The sequence below is a fragment of the Pteronotus mesoamericanus genome, unplaced genomic scaffold, assembly GCF_021234165.1.
Source record: "Pteronotus mesoamericanus isolate MK-2021 breed Mesoamerican mustached bat unplaced genomic scaffold, CSHL_Meso_final scaffold_85, whole genome shotgun sequence".
Classification (NCBI taxonomy): domain Eukaryota; kingdom Metazoa; phylum Chordata; class Mammalia; order Chiroptera; family Mormoopidae; genus Pteronotus; species Pteronotus mesoamericanus.
The window spans coordinates 64,390,739-64,414,448 of NW_026555329.1; the positions used below are offsets into that span (position 1 = coordinate 64,390,739).

A 23,710-nucleotide genomic window follows, 5' to 3' on the forward strand; every position below is an offset into this window, starting at 1 on the left:
CCCCTGGTCCGAGGCAAGGTTCTCAAAGCAGCCAGGACTTTAGCAGGCAGCATGAGGATGTAATGCTGTGAGCAGCAACGACTGGCAAGAAAACCATCCTCCCCACCCACCGGCCCTAAGGCACACGGTCCTTCTCAGTGGCGGCGGAGGGAGTTCTGGGGTAAACCAGGCTCCGCCAAAGCCAGGGGGCCGGGGGCTCTGAGAAAGCCGCGGACACCGGGGGAGCTCGCTGATGACAGAGGGTCTGGAGGGCTGGCGGGCAGGCGGGCAGGAAGAGAGGCGGGACGCCGCGAGGCGCCTGAGGTACTCGAAGCTGTGCGCAGTGCTGGCGTCATCCCGCCGGTGGCCGGGCGGTGGCGCTCACGGGGGCGCGGGCTTCCGTAGGCCCCGGGCGGTGTGCTGGCGCTCCCGGGCGGCGCCCCCACGGAGCTTAGCGCGGCAGCTGGCGGCGGCCTGGCGCGTGGTGACGACGGCGGCTGCCGTGGGGCAGCGGCTCCCCGGGACAGCCGAGCGCGGGGTGGCGGCACTGCGGGGCGACGGCTTCCCGAGGCTTCGGCCCACGCGGACGCAGCGGTCCCCAAGGAGAAAGACAAAGATACGCCGGTTAGAAACGGGACTACGCGCCCGCACCTCCCAGCTCATCAAAAAGCCACAAACCCAAACTCGTGCGATGCCATTTCCGCCCCACAGGTTGTCTGGCTGTCATTTTGACACAGGAGATAAACTTGCGTTGATCACAGGGAAACAGCGTCCTACTGAAGTTGCATACAGGTTTTTAGCAATTTAGGAAAATATATCAAAACCCTTAAACTTTTTAGTACTCTTTGACCCAGAAATTCTAGGTTCAGAATTTTCCCTTAAATAATAATCATGAATAAATACAAAATTTTCATACAGGATAGTCAGTGAAATATCTATAATAGTTAAAAAAAAAAAAAAAAAAGGAAAAACTGGAAACATCCTGTAACCAATGGTAAAGTGTTGATTAGATTACAGTCTTTTTCTTTTAATGTTCACTGGCCAGCTGTTAATGTTGAGAAATAATACTTAATCATATGGGAAAGTATACCAGATAGAATAAAAACATCAGTTTCATCCTCATTTGTAGTGTGAAGGCGTGCATATACTTACATGTTACACTTTTATACATACACAATATACCACACATGTATAAAATAGAGAAAAAGATTCCAAAATGTTAACTGGTTATCTCCATGTGATGAGGCTGCAGATAATCTTTATTTCCCAAATTGTATACAATAATCATATTTTATTTTTATAATAAAAATACAAGCTAATTTAATAAAAGGAATTTTACTCCATTATGTACCCAAACTTTCTCCCAATTCAAATGTATTAAAATAATTATTATTTTATGTTGTGTAGCAAAGTGGTGGACATTGAAAGATTTTAAGAATGAATGGTCTACAGAAGTACCTTTGTACCTACAGAAGAAAACTTTGAGGAACCATTCCTCAAAGGTTCTAAGTAAATTACAATATTATAAAGCAGTTTATCCCTTAACCATTACACAGTTTATCAAAACCACTCTCCTTTGTGAGTTATATCTCATTTTATTCTACTAAACATTTCTACTTCAGAGGAAAAAAGTGCTTTCTGGGCTTCTAACATCTAATTTGGTTTGTTATCTCCACAGACCTGGGAACAAAAAGTTTCCTAAAAACAGAAAAATTACCATATTTTAGAACAAATATTTTAGATACCAATGTATTTAACAATGTATTCAATAATTTTCTCTTTAACTTGAAAGAACTTAGAGCAAAAATAAATATTACAATAAACTGTAGTCTAAATTTTTTAACATCTTGGTCTTCCCATCATAACAAATTACAGAAAAATATATAAGAAAATAAAATTATACTAGTATAACATTTGGGTAGGGTGTCATTAAACTGATAGAAGGCACATCGTAATTTCCAATATTTTTAAGCTAAAGTGACCTCAGAGTTGTCAGGCTGATTTTACCTAATGACAAGCAAACCTAAGCTTAGATGTTGATTGGAATGTTACTTAAACCATACCACCCTACAAGTTTCCTTCCTCCGAAGGTACTGAATAAAAATTATATCTAAAGGCATACCTTTAGTTAAAAAAAAAATCAGAAATAAAATTTACAAAGACAACAAATCCAGAAGTCCAAGAGTTTGTGTTAATCAGCTGCTCCTGAACAAAAAAGGAAGCTGTATGAGCTTTTTATGAAGCACCATTTCTCCAAAAACCTTATCACCAAGTAATTTAACATAACAGGATCAAATACAGATAAAATGGAAGAGCATTTATTTTTGGTGCTACATAGTCCAACTTTTTGTCCGTACATTGATTTCATTTTAATTTGATATTTTTGAGGGACCATTGTCTCAGACATTGCTCATTTAAGAAGAAAAAAAATGATGTTCCTACCTTTGAGAAGCTCTATCTAGAAAATTACCCTGACTAAAAGAACTCAGACCCTGGGGCTAACTTGAATCCCCAAACCACCCCACCCACCACCCTGCAGTCCTGCCAAATCTAATTCTTATAGTCCCACCTTATTCTTCAAATGAACTTTCTAATTTCCTGTCGTTCCTTTACTCAAAATCACCCCAAGCACCCCATCGTCTCCACATTAGCTAAATTATTAGTTCTTAACCATTCAGGGGAGTCAAAAAACAGTCTGAGATTCTGATTAAAGACAGGGACTCTGTCTTCCACAAACTTGAACAGAAATGCATACACCATATACTTTATTTCACTGTACTGGAAAATGATTTCCTGAACATAAACAATAAAAACTTTATTTAAAAAGGATTGTGTCTCCCTCACATTGTTGTTTTTTCCATGAAAGAAAAATTACTTCCTGAAAAAATTTTAAAAATTCTAACTGCTCAGTAGTACATTTCAATTAATTTTGGCTTATTGAGTTGAAACTGTGATATGGTGTTTGACACAGCAACAGGTACATCATCTCTGATAATCAAGTGCAACTTTTTTCTCATGGCAAGAAGTGCTGAAATCCTGGACTCAAAGGTACGTAGAACAAAAGCAGAATTCTGTAGCATGCTTTGTCATGTTACAGTAGCCTGTGTACTAGAACACTAACTTCCTCTAAGACTTTCAAGTTAACGTCACATTATTTCCTCTGCCTTGAAATTCAATTAAAACTTCTGGAGAGTCAGCAAATTTCTCTCTGGTACAGAAAAACATAGTCTGTTCCTATTTCTTGTCAATACCTCTTGGAAAGGTGGTGACACCTGCTGATGTAGAAAATAGGAAGACACAATGACGTGTGACTATCCTTTCCTCATCAAGCAGGACCACCATGATGTATGCTTTAACATCCTGGGTACATATCTGCCCTCAAAGAGCTATCATTTTTTCTTCCATTTGAATATTTATTATAGAAAGAGAGACAGGAGAGAATTTTAAAGATGTTGACACTCTTTTCCAGTTTCCAAAAACTATCCCAAAACGGATTTCTTTGATGGAATCAAAGAGCACATGAAAACATGAAGCTTGATGCACGGAGAGGGACAATAGTTTCATCCAGTCTCATGCTGAACAGAAATGGCATAGTGCCCATCTTTTTCCAACTCTGGAGCGATCTTTGACAGAAGCACTGCCTCAATTCTCTTTCACGGACCATATTTAAGAACCTTTGCAGCAAACTACTTGATTCTCCACACCCCAAACATACACTACTTTTCCCGCTCAATGTTTTTGTTCTTCCCATTTCACCCATCAAAAAAATGTCTTCTCCTTCCTCTTACCTAATCAAATGATGTCCATCCCTCCAGATGCAGACCAAAGCCATTCTGATATGCTTTGCCTTATTACTGCAGTCTGAAATGATTTATCCGTTTTAATTCCCACAATGTTTGGTATCCATGACTGCTCTCAGAGTGTGGTTCTGAGACCACCAGATTAAAAAATGCACTATGATCTGTATTTTTACCAACACCAGAAAGGGCTGTGGCAATTTTCCCTGTTTTCAGAAATCTATTTTGCCACTCTTAAGAGAGGAAGTCATCCTCGCATGCATGGAGAGGAAGGCCAACAAGGCTGACTGTTGCTGGAGTGACCAACTGGCTCATCTCAATTATTTCTTTCTGTACTCATTTTCACACAGAAAGTTTTGACTTATCAATTGTGTACTTGTCAGATCTGTAATGTCATTGTTGACTGCTGAATTTGCCATCATTAAATGCCCACCCCTGTGTTTTTCAATCATCACCTCCCAGCTCCATGGCCATCCTACTGTTCTAAGGCTTCAGATGCTATTTTCTAAGTAACATTACAGTCTATGAGAAAAAATTTAAGTAGAGCCTGAAATGAAGATAAGCATGATTATATGGAAAGGACTACAACGGACATCATTTACTCAAATAAGATACAAAGTTACATATATATATATATACACACACACACACACACACACACACACACACACACACACACACACACACACACACACACACACTAGAGCTGAGCATAACTTGAAGATCATCTCTTCAATTAGACTGACATTACAGATGGGGGAAACTGTGGGAAATACAGCATTTTGAAGCAAAAAAACTAACATTTTTTAACAATCTAAATCTCAAAAACAAAATAGTAACAAAATCATGCAAAGCCAAAAGTAATTGTCCTACTTAGCTCACAGGCTCAACATTAAGGGTAAGTGAAATTAAGGAGTTAAAAGAATTAAAGAATTAAAAAAAGTAAAAGATGTGATGGATCAGTCATCTATAGAAAGGGCACAAAAGATTGTCTTTGACATTAAAAGTATCAAGATGACCTGAATTCAATGCTAGTCACATTAATATTAGTTATCATTTATTTACTGATATGCCAGGCATTAGGGTGTTTCAAATATATTAGCACAATTTTATTAAACTCTTAATGGAAAATAATGTACTAAAGGAGATAGTCTACAGTAACTCTTTAAGAAACCAAGAAAAAAGAAAGCAAAAACTGTTCATGTATCTGCACCCTCGTCTAGTAAAAAGAACACTCTAAAAATTGAAAAATATCTGATCTGAGTAGCAACTACAGGGTGGGGCAAAGTAGGTCTACAGTTCCTTGTATAGGAATTAATAAATAATAATACATAAATAAACTGTTTTGCATACTCACAAGTATAAACCTACTTTTGCCCCACCCTCTATATTCCTGTGGGAAAGATGAATGTATCACACTACGAGAGCTGATATTGGTCAGAGAGCTGACTCAATACTCATCGAACAACTTCATGATTATAATTCAGCTTTCCATGCAGATTCGCTTACTGGGAAAAAATACATTGAACTATAAACATGAGAAGAAAGTGTGTCTGATACTTCTCATTGTAAGTTTTAAGAACTAGCACTGTAGTGATTATAATTATACCCCAGTATCTGTGAGGCTAGAGTGACACAGTCCTCTCACACCCAGCCACCTTGCTAGATGAATCAATAATCAGGGCCAACCTTAACATGCAGTGGCCACATCAAAGTTACCTGTGAGGCCTGGCAGGGAGGCTAGCCTTCCCTCTCTGTCTTGCTGTTCGCCATCTTCAAAGTACAAGACTATGTGATCTCAAACATGCACATGCATTCACGCACACACACGTGTGCACAAAAGAACCATTTACGTAGAAATGGAAATGATGGAAAAAGGAGGAACAAAACATAGTGTTGTTTCTCCATGCTCCAGAGCACCACCTTGTGAATTTAGAACATAGTTTTTACAGCAGAGAAAGCTGAATGTGTTTTTTAATGGCACAAATAAACAAATATTTGTTTTACTTTTAAAAGAATTAGTCACCGAAACAAAAAACGTTCAAGTAGAACTTGGACATAAAATATGAAAACATTTCCCATGTCCACAAATACATACAATATGCAGTTATTCAGGGTGGGTTTTTTTCCCCCCGTTTGGGGTGTTTTGTCTGTCATTGTTTCCTGCTAACATCTCCATAGAAGACAGGCCTATAAATACAGCAAAGTCCTAACATGACATCACAATTCTCGATAAGACTTGAGGTCACAATCTTATTCCAAGAATTACAAAGTCAGAATGCAATTAAGAACCAATAGGACCTCATATCAACGGTTGAGGATCACACACCCAAAACCTGCACTAATGCTATATACCTCAAGAATACAACCTTACTTGTTCTACTAAATGAATTTTAATTATCATGACTATTTAGAAAATGCTTTTAATCATGACAATATTAATAAAAAAACTTTTCTCCAATCAATAATGGATCTATAATTAATACAATTTTCAAAGAGAATTACTCAGTAAATAATACAGAGAAGTACTGTCGTCTTTTGGGAGAATGCTGGATTACTGAATAACTGAATTATTTAGGTCCAATATAAGTGCTTAACCTCTATGAATTCTATCATGGAAATTTGGCATGGGACACATTTTTTAAAAAATGATTTATCTTTTGATACAGTTTGGTTAAATGATCTAAAATCAAGTAGTTCTTGCCCTGGATGGTGTATGTAGGTCAGTATATTGAGCGCCAGCCTGCAAACCAAGAGGTCTATGGTTCAATTATAATCAAGGCACATGCCTGGGTTCCAGGCCAGGTCCCCAGTTGGGGGCATGTGAGAGGTAACCAATCGATGTTTCTCTAACACATCCATGTTTCTCTCCCTCTCTTTTTCCTTCCCTCCCCTTCTCTGAAAATAAATTTTAAAATCTCTAAAAAAAAAAAAATTAAGTAGTTCTGATAAGCACCAATAACCTCTGAAAAATAAAGCAATAATTTCATTAACAGATAAGTTGGCCAAAATAAACCCAGACTGACCAAAATTAAGGCTATATTTTTATAAGATACAGTTAAAAACTATTTCAAGAAACAGAAAATTATTTCTGTGATTTTTTTCATATAAGAGTGGAGATTTTAAATTTAGAAAATAAACATTGGTAGTTTGATATTTATAAAACCATCGCTTTTCACTGGCACTGAGATATTAAACTGTTTTGTACATACTACAGAGGTTTTTACACAAGTCTAAAAGTTAAATGATTTCCCTGAAAACTCCACCTGCCATTTCTAGATCAAATGGAAAAGAAAATATCCCAATCAGCTATTTTTGGCAACTAGCAGTAATCACTATATACATTTCACTTTTGAGTTTTTTAACTTCAATATTCATCATAAATCAATGACCATGATCTCTTTCTGGGAAAAAAAAATGTGAAATACATTATATTGCACATGAGGTATGCAATATGATATGCTAGAAACAAAGAACAATTTAATACTTTGTTCATTTCCATTAACAAAAACTGGATGTCTGAGTAAAATATGGAAAGTTCATGGACCAAATAAAAAAAATATCTAGGTTCTACAATTTTCAGACATAGTGTTAAAATGTGATAAAAGCAAGATACATAAAAGTGTGTACAATATGCTAACATTTTGCACGAAGGGGAATTACATTTATAAGAGTATATGTACATAAAGCAGCTCTTGAAAGCCTAAGAAACTGGTAAGTTCTTGACTCTGGGGAAGAGAATGAGAGAACTGGGAGATGGAGTAGGACAAAGACTTACCTTTCTCAGTATACCTCTTTGTACTGTGTTTTTTTTTTTTTTTACATGTTCATATTATCATCTCCTGAAGTAATCTTTAAGAAATAGATGGCCTCCATTGCTGACCTCTTCATTAACTATATGTGTGATCTTGTGCAATCACTTACCTCAATTTTCTCCATTTTAAAATGAGGTTATACTAAATCTCTAAAGTCCTATCTACAAGTCAACAGAATTATGGCTCAAAAGAGGATATATATAAAATAAGCTTTACTTTGTGGTGACATACATAATGTGACATTATAATTATTTACATTTCTGTCTGCTCTGTTCCCATCAGACTATAAAAGCAACATAATAAGCAAGAGAGTCTGGGAAGAAAATTCATGTTTATGAACTTGGTAACGATTGTCTTCTTTCCTTTTATTATGTATCAAAAGTAAAAGTCTGAGGGGAGCCTAATGTATGGTGACAGAAGATGGTTTGAATTTATGTGGTGGACACACAGCACAATGTACATCTAGTACCATACAATCTTATTAACTTATGTCACCCCAATAAATTTAATTTTAATAAAAAAGTAAAAGTCTAGTTCATTCTTTTTTATGTATCCAAACAACCGTTTCTAAGATATGGACTCTCAAAACATACTTGGGTAAATGAATAAATATTATTAAAAACATAATTATAAAGAGGTAGAATTCTTATGGTACTTCAAAAATGAATCCTGAGATGGAAAAAAAGCTTAAAAATCACTCCTTTGTTCCCATAAGATTAGCCCAAGAATCTCCTAAAATCATCCATAATCTTCATAAACACAAGATATTAACAGAACCACAGTAGCCAAAAGTAAAGTAACATAGGTGTAGATCAGTGAAAGGAGGACATGAAAAGGGCATTGAAAAGAAACCAAAATTGACTGACACCTAGAGAACAGAGAATGGGGACAGAAAGGCCTGGGACTCCCTCATTCATAACCCTAAATACTATAGAGTAAAACTGTTAGTCTAGAGTATCGAAGGGCTTTGAGCCTATCATGGTGACACTGTCAGTAAACAATAATGCAGTAACAGCAAAAGATGAAAGTGAAAAATAAGTGTTGTAAGTTCATCAGAAGAATAGGTCACCATGGGTTGGGGATATCAGTCTAAATTCATGGAAGAAACAGGACTTTGAAATCTGTGTGATCAGCAAAAAGACAGTGACAGCATGGACAAAATAAAGTGAGCAAAGGGAGTCAGCTCTGGTAGCAGGATGATATATTTAGTTTTAGTCATAGCCTGACTTTAAATAGTAACTTGGCAAAAATGTTAGAAAGACTTTTCAAAAATTAGGTTGCCAAATATTCTCCATAGAATATATTACAAAGAAGAGATGACATGCTAGTAATATACCGAAAGTGGCTGAACAGGATCAAATACAAGATCAATATGCATCTAGATGTAACTTTTAAAGGGCAGAGCCCTGAAGTATGAGAAAATTAGACATACAGGATGCTTGGTAACCCTCTTCCAGTATTTTCTTACAAGTACCTGGTAATATTTCCTATCACAACCTTCATACTCAGGAGTCAGATACACCCAAAAATACAAAAAAACAGGATTATCAAGAGGCACCAGTTTTACTCTTCCATTGAATTGGGTCTGGTTTATGAAATAGAGTGCTATGGGTTTCACTGAATGAAAAAGCGTCAAAACAGGAAAAAAAAAAACCAAACCATCCTCTCTCTCAGTGGCCTAGTGATAAAGGAATAACGTCTAACCAGTTACCTTTTGGAAAGGAATAAAGATAAAGAAACAATGTCTAACCACTTAACTTTTGGGAAAACATGCAATATAAATTAAAGGTATGCATTATCTTATTTTAAAAAGTGTTTGTGTATGCACCCATGCATGTATGTGTGTGTTTTATCGGTAACACACTAATAAATTGGCAAAATGTTGGCACTGGATGAGAAAGAATATCACCAAGTATAAAGAAGGTTATTAAGCAAAATAAGTCTTCAATGCAGAAAGTATATATTCTAAAATTATATTCCACTGTTCATTTATGTTACAAGTCTTCAAATGCCTGAACGCACATATTACCTCTATTCAATAACCTCTTAATGATTTACTGAGGTAAGAATGGATATATAATCCTGACTGGTGTGGCTTAGTTGGTTGGAAGTCATCACACAAACCAAAAGGTTGCCAGTTCTTTCCCAGTCAGGGCCTATGCCTGGGTTGCAGGTCAGGTCCCCGTTAGGGGCGTGTGAGAGGCAACTGATCAATGTTTCTCTTGCACATCGATGTTTCTCTCTCTTTCTTCCCCTTCCCTTTCCTCTCTCTCTAAAAAGAAATTAAAAATAAAATCTTCTTTAAAAAGAAGAATGGGTATATATAGGCTTGCCATAATAAAAATCAATGTTAAAAAACATTTAATTTAAAAAGATTTGAAACAGTTATTAGTTAAAAGTTTGATGGTTTAATATGATTCTGGGCTACATGATGTGCCATGTTATTTTGACATAGACATGTGGTATATGCTAATGCCTATTAAAGTTCAAAACACAAGAAAAGGAAACGATTTTAAAAGTAGTAGAAAACTTTACAGAGTTTTTTCTCATTTTACTACAGACTGTGAGATTACATAATAAATGTTCTTTTATTATAGCTATCCTAGTTCAAGCCTGTCAGCATTTCTATTAACTTCAGCTTTTAAGGGTCATAACTTATCCATAAAATGTACTCTGTTAAAATCTGACAAAGTTTCCTTGGATTATCTTTCCTTTAAAAAGCAGATTTTAAGTTAATCAAAAGTTGTATAGCTCAAATGGTATACAGACCTACGCTTTCAGTATTAAATCACTGATTTGTATCCCAAACAGGGCTGACTTCTAAAAGTCATTCTGCATACGCTCCGAAATGCCTTGGCCCGCTCAGGGTAAATAGGCTACTTCATTCCAGTTCTGTGGTTGACAAAAATCTCCACTCAAATTCTAGTGGTTACCTAGATGACAAGATCTAAAGTTTTATTGCTAGATTCTCCCTTCAAAAAGGAGGTGAAAAGAAAGTGATTCCACTTCTGGTGATTTATCCAAAGAAACCCAAACCACTAATTCAAGAGACTATATTGTACCCCTATGTTCATTACAGCATTATTTATAAGAGCAAATATCTGGAAGTAGCCCAAGTGTCTATCAGTAATTGAGTGGATAAAAAAGTGGTACATCTGCAAAATGGAATACTACATAGTTAAAAAAAAGAAGGAATCTTACCCTTCGTGACAGCATGGATGAACCCCGAGAGTACTGCGTTAACAAAAACAAGCCAGTCAGAGAAAGACAAGCACCATTTGAGTTCATTCATATGTGGAACCTAATGAATAAAATGAACAAGCAAGCAAAATAGAGACAGACTCATAGAGCATGCTGATACCTGTGCGGGGTGGAGTGAGGGTTGGGGGACTGAGGGAGTAGAGGGATTGAGCAAAAAAGAGAAATAAGGAGAGAGAAAAAACTCATGGACACAGACAACAGTGTGGTGATTGCCAGAGGGAGGGGGTGGGGAGAGGGGAAAGACAGTATAGGGGGGATCAATGGTGATAGAAGGAGACTTGACTTGGGGTGATGAACACAATACACTATACAGAAGATGTGCTGTGGAATTGTGCACCTGAAACCTGTACAATTTTGTTAATTAGTGTTGCCCCAATAAATTCAATAAAAAGAAAAAAAGAGAAGAAATTGGGAGAAACTAGTGAGGGTCACAGAAACATACATGACAATGCAGGACCTAGTTTTTATTAACTGCTATTTTAAGTATGTACTAGTCCAAAAAGTGCAGCTTGGCAAAGTAAAATTAATATATTTCAATCATCTGTTCAATGTTTAATATCGCATTCTTTTCCTATAGAATCTGGCTATGAATACTAAATTACTTATGTCAGATTCTACTAGTTTACCCAGATGGCTTCCTCCTACTTTTCAGAAATAGTTTCTGCCATGGTCAAAGGCATAGGGACTAAATCACAAACAATTCCTGGACAGAGCAAAGCTATGGGACTCAACAAATCTTGTTCAGTTCAAAAATACTAATAGGTTGTTTTATTTTTGAAAGTAAAATATTTCCTTTTTAAAGAAATAATCTTTTTAAATAGGTCCTACAGATTTTTTAAAAGCTTTCTAAATACAACACATAAATTAGTTCACACTGCCTAATACTATTATAACTTAACTATCCAGTACTTCTTTTAGGTTGATTTTTAAAATTTTTTAATCTTTATTGTATTTTTCCCATTGCCATTTAGTCCCCTAATATACCCCTCGCCCAGTCCAAGTACTTATTAGAGTAGTAACAAATACATATTCTACTACAAATTTTATACATGGCAGTGGGTGAAGGGGGTGGGAGGTAGGGTGAGGAAGGACACAGAGAAAATCAGTGCTAGCCAAACATCATTTTCTAAATGAAAAACTGAAATAAGAAGACATGGAACTAAATTACATAATAAATTAAAAGAATGTGAGTATGTTGTCTCTATTTATTCTTCCGTGTAATCTCTTCGAAACCTATGGCTGCAACAACCACATGTACAGTAATAACTTCTAAGTCTCCTGGCCCCACACAATCTCTCTCTCCTGACCTCTAGTCTGTATATCCTACTCCTACTAAGCATCTCCAATTAGATGTCCCACAAGCAACTCAAACTCAACAAAACTAAACTTTACTTCAACATTTCCCCTGGAAAGTGTTCCTTTTCCCGTTCCCTACTTTAAAAAAATGGTACCAGCCACCTGCCCAAACAGAATGCCCCAACCTGAGAACCATACTAAGTTTCTTCTTCTACGGTCTGGAAAGTTCCACTTCTGAAATAATTGTGTGTTCATCTCCATAATTTCTTTGTGATTACCTAAATTTAGGCCTCTATCATTTTTAGATTTCTGAAACTGGCTTCCATTTAATTTCCCCATCACAAATATTACCCTCTACCTTCACTCCAATTCAGTTTCCTCAATCCTTTTATACGTTCCTCCTTAAAACCTTTCAACAGCTACCCATAATCTTGAAAGTATAATTCAAACTACCACTGACTACATAAATCTTTGATTTGGCCATTGCCTTGTCTCATATTCCTTCCCTGTCTACATGCGGTCTCATGTCTCTGTATCTACCTGGAAAGTCCTCTGCCCAGCTAACTCAAAACTCAAAACTCAAGAATGGATTTAGGAATTATGAAAAGCCTTCACTGATGTAAGAGAAGACTCTTCATAATTAATATGCCACTGCTGTGTATCCTTATAATGTGTTCATCTTCCACAGTACTTGAGAAGAGAAACTGAGTTTCTTATCTCTCCAACCCAGCATCTGATTCTGTCTTGCACATCTAGGAGCTCAACATGTCTACTGAATGGATGAAGCAAGTCAACCTAAGACAATGAAATCTGAAGAATACTCATGAAATGCTTAGATTTTTGACAACTGAGCAGGCTCAATGGGGAGAAAAAGTTTAATTTACTCATTATTGCTAATTTGTCTGTAGATAATATTTTTAACAATATATTTTATCTTCTTTTCAATGTTTGTTAAAATGAAATCTTCAATCTTTAAAAGGCAAATAAATACCTCATTTCAAACACAACTGGTCCTACAAGTAATAAACACTTTAATTAACATATAGTACAAAGGCTTGCGTCACTCAAGAGGCTAAAAAGGAATCCGGGTTGACATAACCTAGGAAATACCTGTTTGGCTGCATGCCTAAGGTACCACCTATGAATCAATTTAACAGGTAAACAAATCTAGCTGCCACCACCAAAGGTCCCCAAATCAACTATAATTATATCAGTATTAGTATACATGTGAGGTAATATAATTGTTAAATCCCATCCTCAGGGAAATGAATGCAAAAGGCGGAAGGGAGAAGCCCATTACTGTTTCAGAAAGGCTAGAACAAAACCCATGTACTCTGAGAATGTAGGAAGATTCCAGGACCCTGTAACATCTCTGCCTTTGCTATCTCCTGCTTGCCCATACTGATAAGCTATCTATCATCTACCCATTCGACAAATGTTTTTTAAGCATTACTATGTCCCAACCACTGTGGTAGACACAGGGTCTACATAATTCTCCCTAGTTTGTTTTTTTTTTCCTCTTCCCCAGTTTCTTACATGAATTTCTCCAGTGGAAGATAGGCATTAATCAAAACAATTCACAGATAAAAGCGTAATTACAAACTATGATAATAAAGGAACACGAAACAGAAGAACTTACAAGGGAGACATACTTTATTTTTTAAATCTTTTAAAAATTGTTTTAATCCTCACCTGAGGATACGTTTATTGATTGTAAAGTGAGAAGAAAGGAGAAACATCAATCGGTTTTTCCCCTATGTGCTCTTACTGGGGACCTGAACCTGCAACCTAGGTATGTGCCCTGATAGGGATCAAATACGCAAACTTTTAGTGCAAGGGACAATGCTCCAACCTACTGGGCCAGGGCAGGTAGGCATACTTTTAATTGTCTTTATTGAGAAGTGATATTTAAGCTGAGTCCTGAGAATAAGCTAGCTAGTCAAGTGATAAATGCAAAAAACATACAGTAACAGATCTGGGTTTTAGGAAGATAGTTCTGAGAGCAGCTTGGAAGACAGATTAGAAAGGCAGTCAGTTAAATGACTAGTGCAATAGTTTAGGAAAGATATGAGAGTCCAAACTAAACTACTAAAGGTAGAGATGGCAAGGAGCCAAACGTGAAAAACATTCAAAGGCAGGATGGACAGGCACTGATTGCTGATTAGGGTTAAAAAAAAAAAAGTGTGAGAGAAAGAAGGAAGCCAAAATATTTCCTAGGATTCTAATTAGCCTAGGCAAGTGGGAGGGCAGGAATGTGAATGATTGAGACAGGGAACACATAAAGAAGGAATAAGTTTAAAGGGAGGATTAAGTGCAAGTTTCTGTTGCACTTGAGACACTGGGGAAATATTCATGTGGAGATGTCTGACTGACCTGCAACTTTAAAAACAAATGGTCTTTAAAAAATGATCTTAGAGTAGGTAAGCTAGAAAATAGGTCTGGGGTATCTTCACAGAAGTGCTAAGTGATTCTCTGGGAGGAGATGAATCACTGAGAGAGTATAAAATAAGAGGAGGGACTAAGAAAACTTTGATTCATATTTAAAACACTAGTAACAAAATAAAAGCCAGTGCCAAGAGAGGAAGAATCAGAGTTCACAGAAGCATCAGTTCAATAAATATTTATCAACATCCACTACCTTCTAGGTATGATGCTAGATACTTGATATGTAAGTAAAAGACAGGAGATCTACCCTTAAGATGCTTACAGCCTAGGGGAAGGACACAAATAGATTATTTCAATATAGTTATAGATGGGGCACTCTAAGAAATACACAAGGGGGAAACCAAGCCAAACCCAGGAGTTCAGGAAATGCACACTGGAGGAGACAGCGTCTTGTATAAGGTTTTAAGGTTGATTAAAATCATGCAAAGAAAGTTAGTGAGGGCAAACCAGATGAAATTAAGAGAATAGTCCCAGACTTTTGGAGTGCCGAGCAGAATAATGTTGTTTTGTGGGGGTTTTTTCCTTTGAAGGAAATGTGTATTAAAAAAAAAAAAATCCTGGAAGATGCCAAGAGGCTAAAGTGATTTAAACTGGAAAGTTACTTTCACTTATATGTGGAATCTAATGGACAAAATAAACTGACAAACAAAATAGAAACAGAGGCATGAATTCACGCAACAACTGGCAGCTGTCAGAGGGTACCAGGGGTGAGGAGGTGACTGGATGAAAGAAGGTGAGGGGATTAGCCAAGGAGCATATACGCACAACCCACACAGACAACAGTGTGGTGATGGCCAGAGGGAAGGTGGAGGTGGGCAAAGGGTGTCAAAATGGGGACATCTGTAATATGCCAACAAGAAAGAAAAAAAGAATAGTTACTCTTAGAAGAAGAAAACAGCAGACCCAGAAGATGGGAAAAGTGGACAGGGGGTTTTTGGTAGAAAATTTACAGGTGTGGGAGGAAATGTTACAGAACGGAGATTGGAGAAAGCTGCCAAGCTGCAGGATTTGGGAAGAGAGTTGAGTAGAGAGAACTTACATGTAGTTTGTTTAACTTTATGTAATGGTACCTTTGACCTTAGATGATTTATGTAAATAGTAAAGAGGTTCATAATTTTCCAAAGATTTTTTGAGCTTGTCTATTTCTTTTTTGATATACCATGCTGAGACTACCCAAAGTGACCCAGTTATAAGTGACCATGAAAATCTTGGAAAGGTAAGTTTGTAAGCATTAATGGTTGTAGAAAGATCAAGCATGACAGCAAGCAAGAAGCCATCAGATTAAGCATTATGTAGTCATCGATGCCCTTCAAACTTTCAATAGAAATGTAGAGGTAGAAAACAATTGCAGATGGTTCACAAGTGAATGGTATAGACATGTTCATACTGTTCATTCATTCAACGAATATTTACTGAGTGCCTTCTATGTACTAGGAACTATCCTAGGCCCTGGAAAATCAATGGTGATTAAGACACAGATCTCCTAGGGGGGTTACTGTCTAACGGAAAACAAGGAAATAGACAATTATAGTGAAATTAGAGCACATGGAAGTTTGACAGTAAAGGAAGGAGGAATAGACAGCAGTAACTAGACTGAAGATAGTATGGAGGGGAAGTCTACTTTTTACTTTTTGGCTAAAAGGAATTTGAGCCTGTTTGTAAGCTGAGTGGGAAAAGTTTGTGGCAAAGGAGACAGAAGATGGAAAGGGGGGAAAGAGAGGAGAGTAGCTGGAGAAAGTTCCAGGGAAGGAGACTGGCAAGGGTAGAACTGTTGGACTTGGAAAAGGAGAACGGTTCTTCCTCCAAAGAACCAAAGAAAGAAGAGAAGACCAAAAACGTAATTGTGATGCAAAAGGGAAACATAAATAAATGTCCCTACCTTTTGCCATAGCACAGGCAAGGTTGCCTCTTATCAAAGAAGCAAAAATAGGGTTACAGGCTCTGAGGAGAGTGTAAAAGTTTTGAAGTCTGCAAAGTGAGAAGTGGATAAACGAAGTAACTAATCATTTCCAATTAAAGATTACATAGATGATGGAAGAGGCAATCAGCAATTGTATGCTTTCTTTGTTTGTATCTGGAAATAGAATATAAAGTAAAATGTGACCTACATTTCACAGAATTCAATAAGCATGAATTAAAGCCTAATCTTAAAAAGAATTATCAAAAAATCACTAAGTGTACACCCATACAGTGTATAACTGATTACGGACTACTTATCAGAGTATACAGTCAATACAACACTCTCATGAGTTTGAAATCTGTCACCATTACTTAGTAGCAATGGCAGAAACAAGCAAGATCACAAAATGAATGCAGGTAACAGAAGTCATCAGTAACAGAAACAAAGAGGACTTTGCAGGTAGAAAAACTATATATAAGGGGGGACCCCCCACAAAAAATGGTATTTATAAAAAATTGTGTACTCATTCTTACATGTATAAACTTTAGTCACCCTCAAAGTACTTTCCATTTGATGTAATACACCTATCAAGACGTTTTTTTCCACTGCTCAAAAGTTTTCAACTCATTGGTTTTGACGCCTTTTAGTGCTCCTACCATTTTTGTTGTTTCACGTCTCCCACATTGGCAAAAAGCTACCCTTCGAGGGCTTTTTTTATCTGGAGAACCAAAAGTTGTCGCTCAGAGTGAGATCAGGTGAATAGAGAGGGTGGGGCACAGAAGTCATGCCATTTTTGGTCAAAAACTGCTGAACACAGTACAGTTTGGGCAGGTGTGCTCATAAATCACCAATTATGAAATAGACAACTGCATTTGAGTCTTCAAAAAAAAAAAAATTCACTGAAGCCAAATGTAGCCTCTCACACCACCACCAGCTGGTACAGATACAGATGGTTACCTAGAACCACGCACCTTAGTGGGGGAAGCTTGTACTACAAGGAACCTGACCTCCAGAATATAATTCAAGGTTCTTTGGAGGTCCCCCCTTGTGTATTAGACGAGGTACTGGGAAAAGAAGCTCAAAAGCAGACATATTGTGGACTAATGATAAGCCTGAAGATGACTGATGTTAATGTTCCTGCCTTCCTTCTTTCCTTCCTTCAACATACTCTTAGCATATGTTATATGCCAGGTACACTGTCAGGCACTGGTGATACAAAGAAAAACTACAGTTCTTGGTTGTAAACTCAGAATCTGTTTATGTACCCATAACCTAATGTTTACAGAAACAAATAAAAAAAATCCCAAAAGGTGCTGAATTTCATTATCCAAAACTCATCATTGTTCTATAAGACATTAATCACAAAGAAGCAAAATTACATCAAAAAGTTCAACCAATCCTTCAACAATTAGCCAAAAAAAAAAAAAAAAGGGCACTGCAAAAGGTGGCAGCATATTGAAGATCCATAAAATAATGTTATAACTTAAGAACCTTTTGTATATTTTGGCTTTATCACAGATGTTACATTTTACTTCTCATTAAACAGTTAGATTAACACCAACAAAAAGGCAACGAACATCAAATGGCAAAGCAAGATAACCAGAAACTAAATGCTAGAAAGTATTCCAGCAGCAGATTGACAACTTTAGTCATCACTAAAACAGTAACACATATTTACTGAGCTCTTACTTGAGCCAAGCACTGTTAAGTATATTATATACAATATATGATTAAACTTTTATGAATTCCCACAAAAAACATCCTACCTATAAGGTAGTTTCTAATATCATTTTACAGACAAGAAAAGTAAAGCTTAGAAAGTTACTTGCCCAAACTACACAGCTAGTAAGTAAAGAAGCTAGAACTTGAACTTGGGTCTATAGATTCTTAAAAAGCCATGCATTAACCACTGTGTGATTCTGTTTCCCCAAAATTATGGAATACTGCCAGGCACATGATGCACACTCAATAGTATCTGCTGTTGAAGGAATGAATGAGAATATATAAAACAGCTAAGATACAAAGCGGAGTAAACCTAAATGTGGAAAATACAGGTAGAAAAGCAGAAGCAATATTTTAAGGGTTCATTAAATCATCCAAACTGTGAAGCATAATTGTGGGTGTCTGGAAATTAGCAGTAACTGACAGAATGGCCTGATATGCTGTTACAGGAAATGTAAAGGCTCTTTCTGAGTGAAAACTTCAGGCCGTCCATGAATCTGCAAACCAAAGATGTAAATAGCATCAGGCAGTTTAGAAAGGAACTGCAGATGTTTATCAGAAAGCTCTTTCCCATATTTCCTCAGCATGGAAAGGATTGTTGGTGATGCACTGACATAACAGTCAAGCCCACAAGTTACCTTTAATTCTATGATCTTCAAAATGGGAGAAAGTCATGTGTACTAGAAAGACTGTTACGTTCTTGGACTATCTAGATTCCTCTTGTAAAAGATTCCCATCAAAAGATTCCTTTTATTGGGTCCAGGGCCATGTTTTATTCCACTGAATCCGCCACCATGATCACCAATGATAGGACCAACAAAGAATACCTGTCCCAACAGCAGCCACTCAATGAAGAACAGCCTATGGCTAGCAGCCTATGAAGAGGCCTGGCATAGGAGGTTTGCCCAACCTAAGTGAACCAATCACACTTTCTCTTACAGGAGTTTGAACGCAAGTTATATGGAGAGGAAAAGTAGCTGAAAGGCACAGAAAAAGTAGGCAACAGAAGTAAGGAAGCAGTAATAACCATATTGAGAGGACAGAATGAGATCATTCATTTTTTAAGAGTAAAAGCAGAGTCTGAAGAGTTAATAGCAGCAGAGAAGCAATACTGCTGCTAAGTGGGCAACACCTCATCACTAGTATTACATTGATTTTTTTTCCATTTTCTATGAAATTCTACATGGTGTACATGTAAAAGCCATTTGTACAATTACCCCTAGAGTCCCTTAAGGTCTGGCCACTTCTATCTCACTCATTTCCCCACATGAAGCCTTCCAATAAACCTTTCCTACTAGCTACAGACCCATTAAAACTCTGTGCTCACAACCAAAAAATAAAATAAAATAAAAAGCACAGCCCAGCATTTGGATATATGGGTACACATGCACTCACACACCTGCAGTTAGATGACATGGTAAATCAGGGGGTGCCTGGTGATACAAGCATTGCAGGTTTTCCTTCCATCTTCTAGCATCTGTGAGTTAAAGATACTGTGCTACTGAGTTCTAGTTAACTGTTTTAGAAAGAATGGCCTTCAAAGAAGTATCTTAAACCTTAAAAATTAGTAATTCATACCACTGCAATTACACACTTTAAAGAGATCCAGGGAAGTTACAGGGAACAAAACCATCTCCTTTAAGTTTCTTCTTCTTGTGCATGTACAGATCTATTTGTGTCCAAATTTCATGGCAAATAAGTAATTTTGTTCTCTTACAGTCACAAGAAACAATAGTGGACTAGTCAAGACAGCCAGGCAAAGAAAAGGGAAAATTGGAAAATTGTAAGTGTTTTGAAGAAAGTTTAACTTCAGGATATATGAAAAATTTATAAATTTCAAAGAGTGTGTTCTTGCCTATCTTTATGACAGTCCCATTAGCCTATCTTATCTCCTCAAAGCCTGTCCATTCAAAGAAAAAGAGAATGATGCTCAGAAAAGTCTCCAACATCTACAAATGCCCAGCGTGGTGGATTCCAAGAAACTCAATGTTAATATCTAATGACCAAAGGCATGAAGATGACATGGCCACTCTCCTACAGAAGCTTATATAAACCAACCCTAACAAACTGTGCCTCAAAAATTCAAAGAAGCTACTGTAGGAGAGTGTTAAAAATAGCTCAAAAAATATCCTTAGGAAAGGATAAAAATCCTTTCACTAATTTTTTTCCATATAATTCTGTCACTTAAGCACACAATGTTTCTAGTGCTTTGCTATTTTTTCTCAGAAAAGCATTCCTTGCTTTTTCCATCCAAAATAAAAAAGCTACCAGTCACAACTAGCAGATGCTTTGGGGTTCAGGTCCAACAAAGCACCCAAAACACTCTTAGCTTTAAAAAAAACCAAAAAAACAACTTTGCACAACTTAGAAAGTTTGACTACAGCCATAGTTCCACTTCTCACAGCTAATTTATTTTCAGGACAATCCCACAGATAGAAGGGATTATAAGCCAATATTCAACCTGAGTTGTAATAACAGTTCTATGAACTTAAGGTTTATTTTGCTGTAATAATTTCTCCTCTATCATCATTACACACTCTGTATTGAAACTGTTACCAGATATGTAGAGCAGGACACCCAATACATTTTAAGTTATTATTGCTTCGACATTAAGTAGGGGCGGGGGGTTGTTTATTTTGGTTTGGCTCTATCTTCAACCACATCATTCTACTGCTTAAACATTATAATATTTTGTGTGCCACAAGTATGCTCCCGACACCTGACTCAAGTATTTAAGTATCAGAATTACTAAGAAACCACACAACCCAGGTGTTGGAATCCCAGCACTTGATCTGAAGTTCAGGATATGAAGGTCCATCCAAATCTAGAGACAAGATCCTCTGGTGGTGCAAATTATACCAGTCCCTAAACCCTAAAATTTCTAAAATTATCATCTTATTGTCAAAAATGCAAGATCAACAACAGTCAGGTATATGGGTAAACCCTCTCAGCAGATAATTTAACAGTACTTGGGGCCTCAGCTGAAATTTGGAGTACTGCCACTAATGACTGCCATTGGCAAGACTGTTGAAAAGTGTCATTTCTTCTTATCTCTTCATGACACACTAACCAAAGAAACTCCTGACTTAGCCTAAATTGTACTCCACTGAAGAATCTACTCTTTCCATAGTTAAATGCTCTCTTTCAAATAGTACTGCCCATCTACTTTTGTTTTACACAAATATTTCAACTGTTAGTTTTTACTAAATGTCAATATTTTACACATGACCAAATATAAAATATTTGTGATAGGAAACATAACTCACAATGAATGTGCTTACAACTACCTAATACCTTTTGTAAGATAAATGAAAACCTCATTAAGAATGATAAACTAGTAATATCTGATTAGAATTGACAGAAAATGATATTAATTGGTTATTTCCATTAGCCCAATTAAATACAAAAGCAGTAGTTATAATATGAGGTGCAGTAATAAAGTTCTTTTAATGCACACATTTTTCTAAACTTAAGAGGTAATAAAAAAAGTTCTACATTTTCAACACTTATAGTAATCGTATCTAACATTTATTGTATCATGCCAGGCATTATTCTAAGTATTTTAAATGTTTTTCATTTTATCCTTAGAACAACTTATGGGGCTAAGAAATACTGAGATACTTATTTTAGAAGTAAGGTAACTAGGGCACAAAATGTTTAAGTAACTTGAACAATGTCACATGGGAAATAATTTGTGGATCCAAAAATTTCATCATCTGACTCCAAAGCATCACACTTACCTACCAATAAGGTAATGTAGTGAATATGCTTTGCAAATGGTAAAATGTGCAAATGTCAGGTGTACTGATCAAGGGCTACATGATGTAGTCAGACCTAATGTCAGGTCTCAATCCTGTAATATACTACCTACGTGAACTTGAGTAAATCACTGAACTTCTCTAAGTTTCAACTTCCTGTTCTATAAAATGGGGAAAATGATGTGACAGTTTTTACATCATACCGTTGTTGGTGAATTAGGGGCACTGTATATGTAAAGGATTAGCAGAGTGCTCAGCATACAGTAAACACTCCATGAATGTTCATTATCATTAGCTAATAGTAAGAATTCTCTTTATCATAAACTCTCATTTTTGTACCAGTAGTATTTTCTAAAATAAGTGAAATCTATAAATATTGAGATAATAAAAATTTATGAAATTCAGACCCCCTGTCTCAAAGTATATGGCAGCACAGTTCTGAAATGGAAAAAGCTACTACTTACTTTAATATCATTCAATTTATTTAAAGTGCCTGGGTATACAGCAAAATGTGCTAGGCACGAAACAAAATTATCAAGACACAGTCCCTGGCTTCAAAAATGCACAATCAAACAATTTAATTCGGCTGAGTGGGCACAAACAGCAAAACCTCCAACTTTGAGCATTTTCCCAACCAGATGCACCTACGTTCCCCTCTGTGGTGCGGTAGTGAACACATGTAGAAGAAACAGCTTAAGAATATATAATACACATGACAAATAGAATGTAGAACATTAAGGAAGAAATGAGCTGACTTCCCACCCTCTTACCTTCTCAAAAAACGTTTTAGCTATATTGGTACCAAGATCTCTGTTAACCAGAAGAAAAAATAGGAAATAGCTCAAAACAGGGTCAGAGAAAAAGGCTGCAGAAACAAATTGTAAGAGAGAGAAATAAATTTGGAAAGTTAGAAAAGCAAAATAATTGGGAGTTTAAGTGAAACATTTTATTTTGCATTCTCTCATGTGCTAGGTGATTAGAAACCAAACAGAAGCAGTTCTTAGATTGTTGATCCTTACTCCTTTTCAATCCTGAGTTTTCCATTAGCTCTTAAAGTCAGAGAAAAGAACAGCATAGAGTATAGCAGGATTTTGTCTAATGCAGAACCAACATCATGCTGCACATATCCTAGAGCTCAATTTCAGATCAGCTATGAGAACTATGGTTTAAATCATAATCCTGGTACTCTATGGATTCCATTAGAAAAGTAACTTCTAAAACTCCTAAGAATCTGGAATATTTCCACGGGCCACAGCAGGAAACCTGGAAATCTCATTTCCAAAGTTTTAGAAGCATTTCTATCTCATCTTCAGTGATCATGTTATTTGACGAGACCTTTTGCAACTTCTCACCAGGAAATGATATCCACTTACACCTCTTTATCTACATACCCAGCTGTCATAACACCTGGGAAACTCTTCTTTCTATAACCACAGCCTCAAGTCATAGCAAAGCAACAAAACCCCCTGCTACTGCATCCATAGACTTTTTAAAATAAATTGAGAACAGCTTATTGACCATAAAACAATTTAACACATATTCCCTAAAAAAAATTGTTAAGATACTTCTAAATGATACAAGCAATCTATGTCAACAGAAAACTTAGCTCATATATACAAAACCAGGCTAAAAATTAAATATGGGTAATTTATATATTCTTCAAGAAGGTTTTCCTCTTCAAATTGGGAGTAAAGAAGAAAAAATAAGAGACATGAACCAACGGTCATTGTGCACTCA

At 36.6% G+C, this 23,710-nt stretch overlaps 1 protein-coding gene across 1 annotated transcript in view; it reads right to left on the reverse strand.

Annotated features, from left to right (window-relative positions):
• Positions 1-249: 249 nt before the first annotated feature.
• The window catches only part of ZNF800 (zinc finger protein 800), a 46,807-nt gene continuing 23,346 nt past the window's right edge, over positions 250-23,710 (reverse strand). The window contains exon 5 of the mRNA XM_054564458.1: positions 250-550. Within this exon, the coding sequence (XP_054420433.1) occupies positions 361-550 (190 nt within the window). The 3' untranslated portion in view covers positions 250-360. The remainder of the gene's footprint in view (positions 551-23,710) is intronic.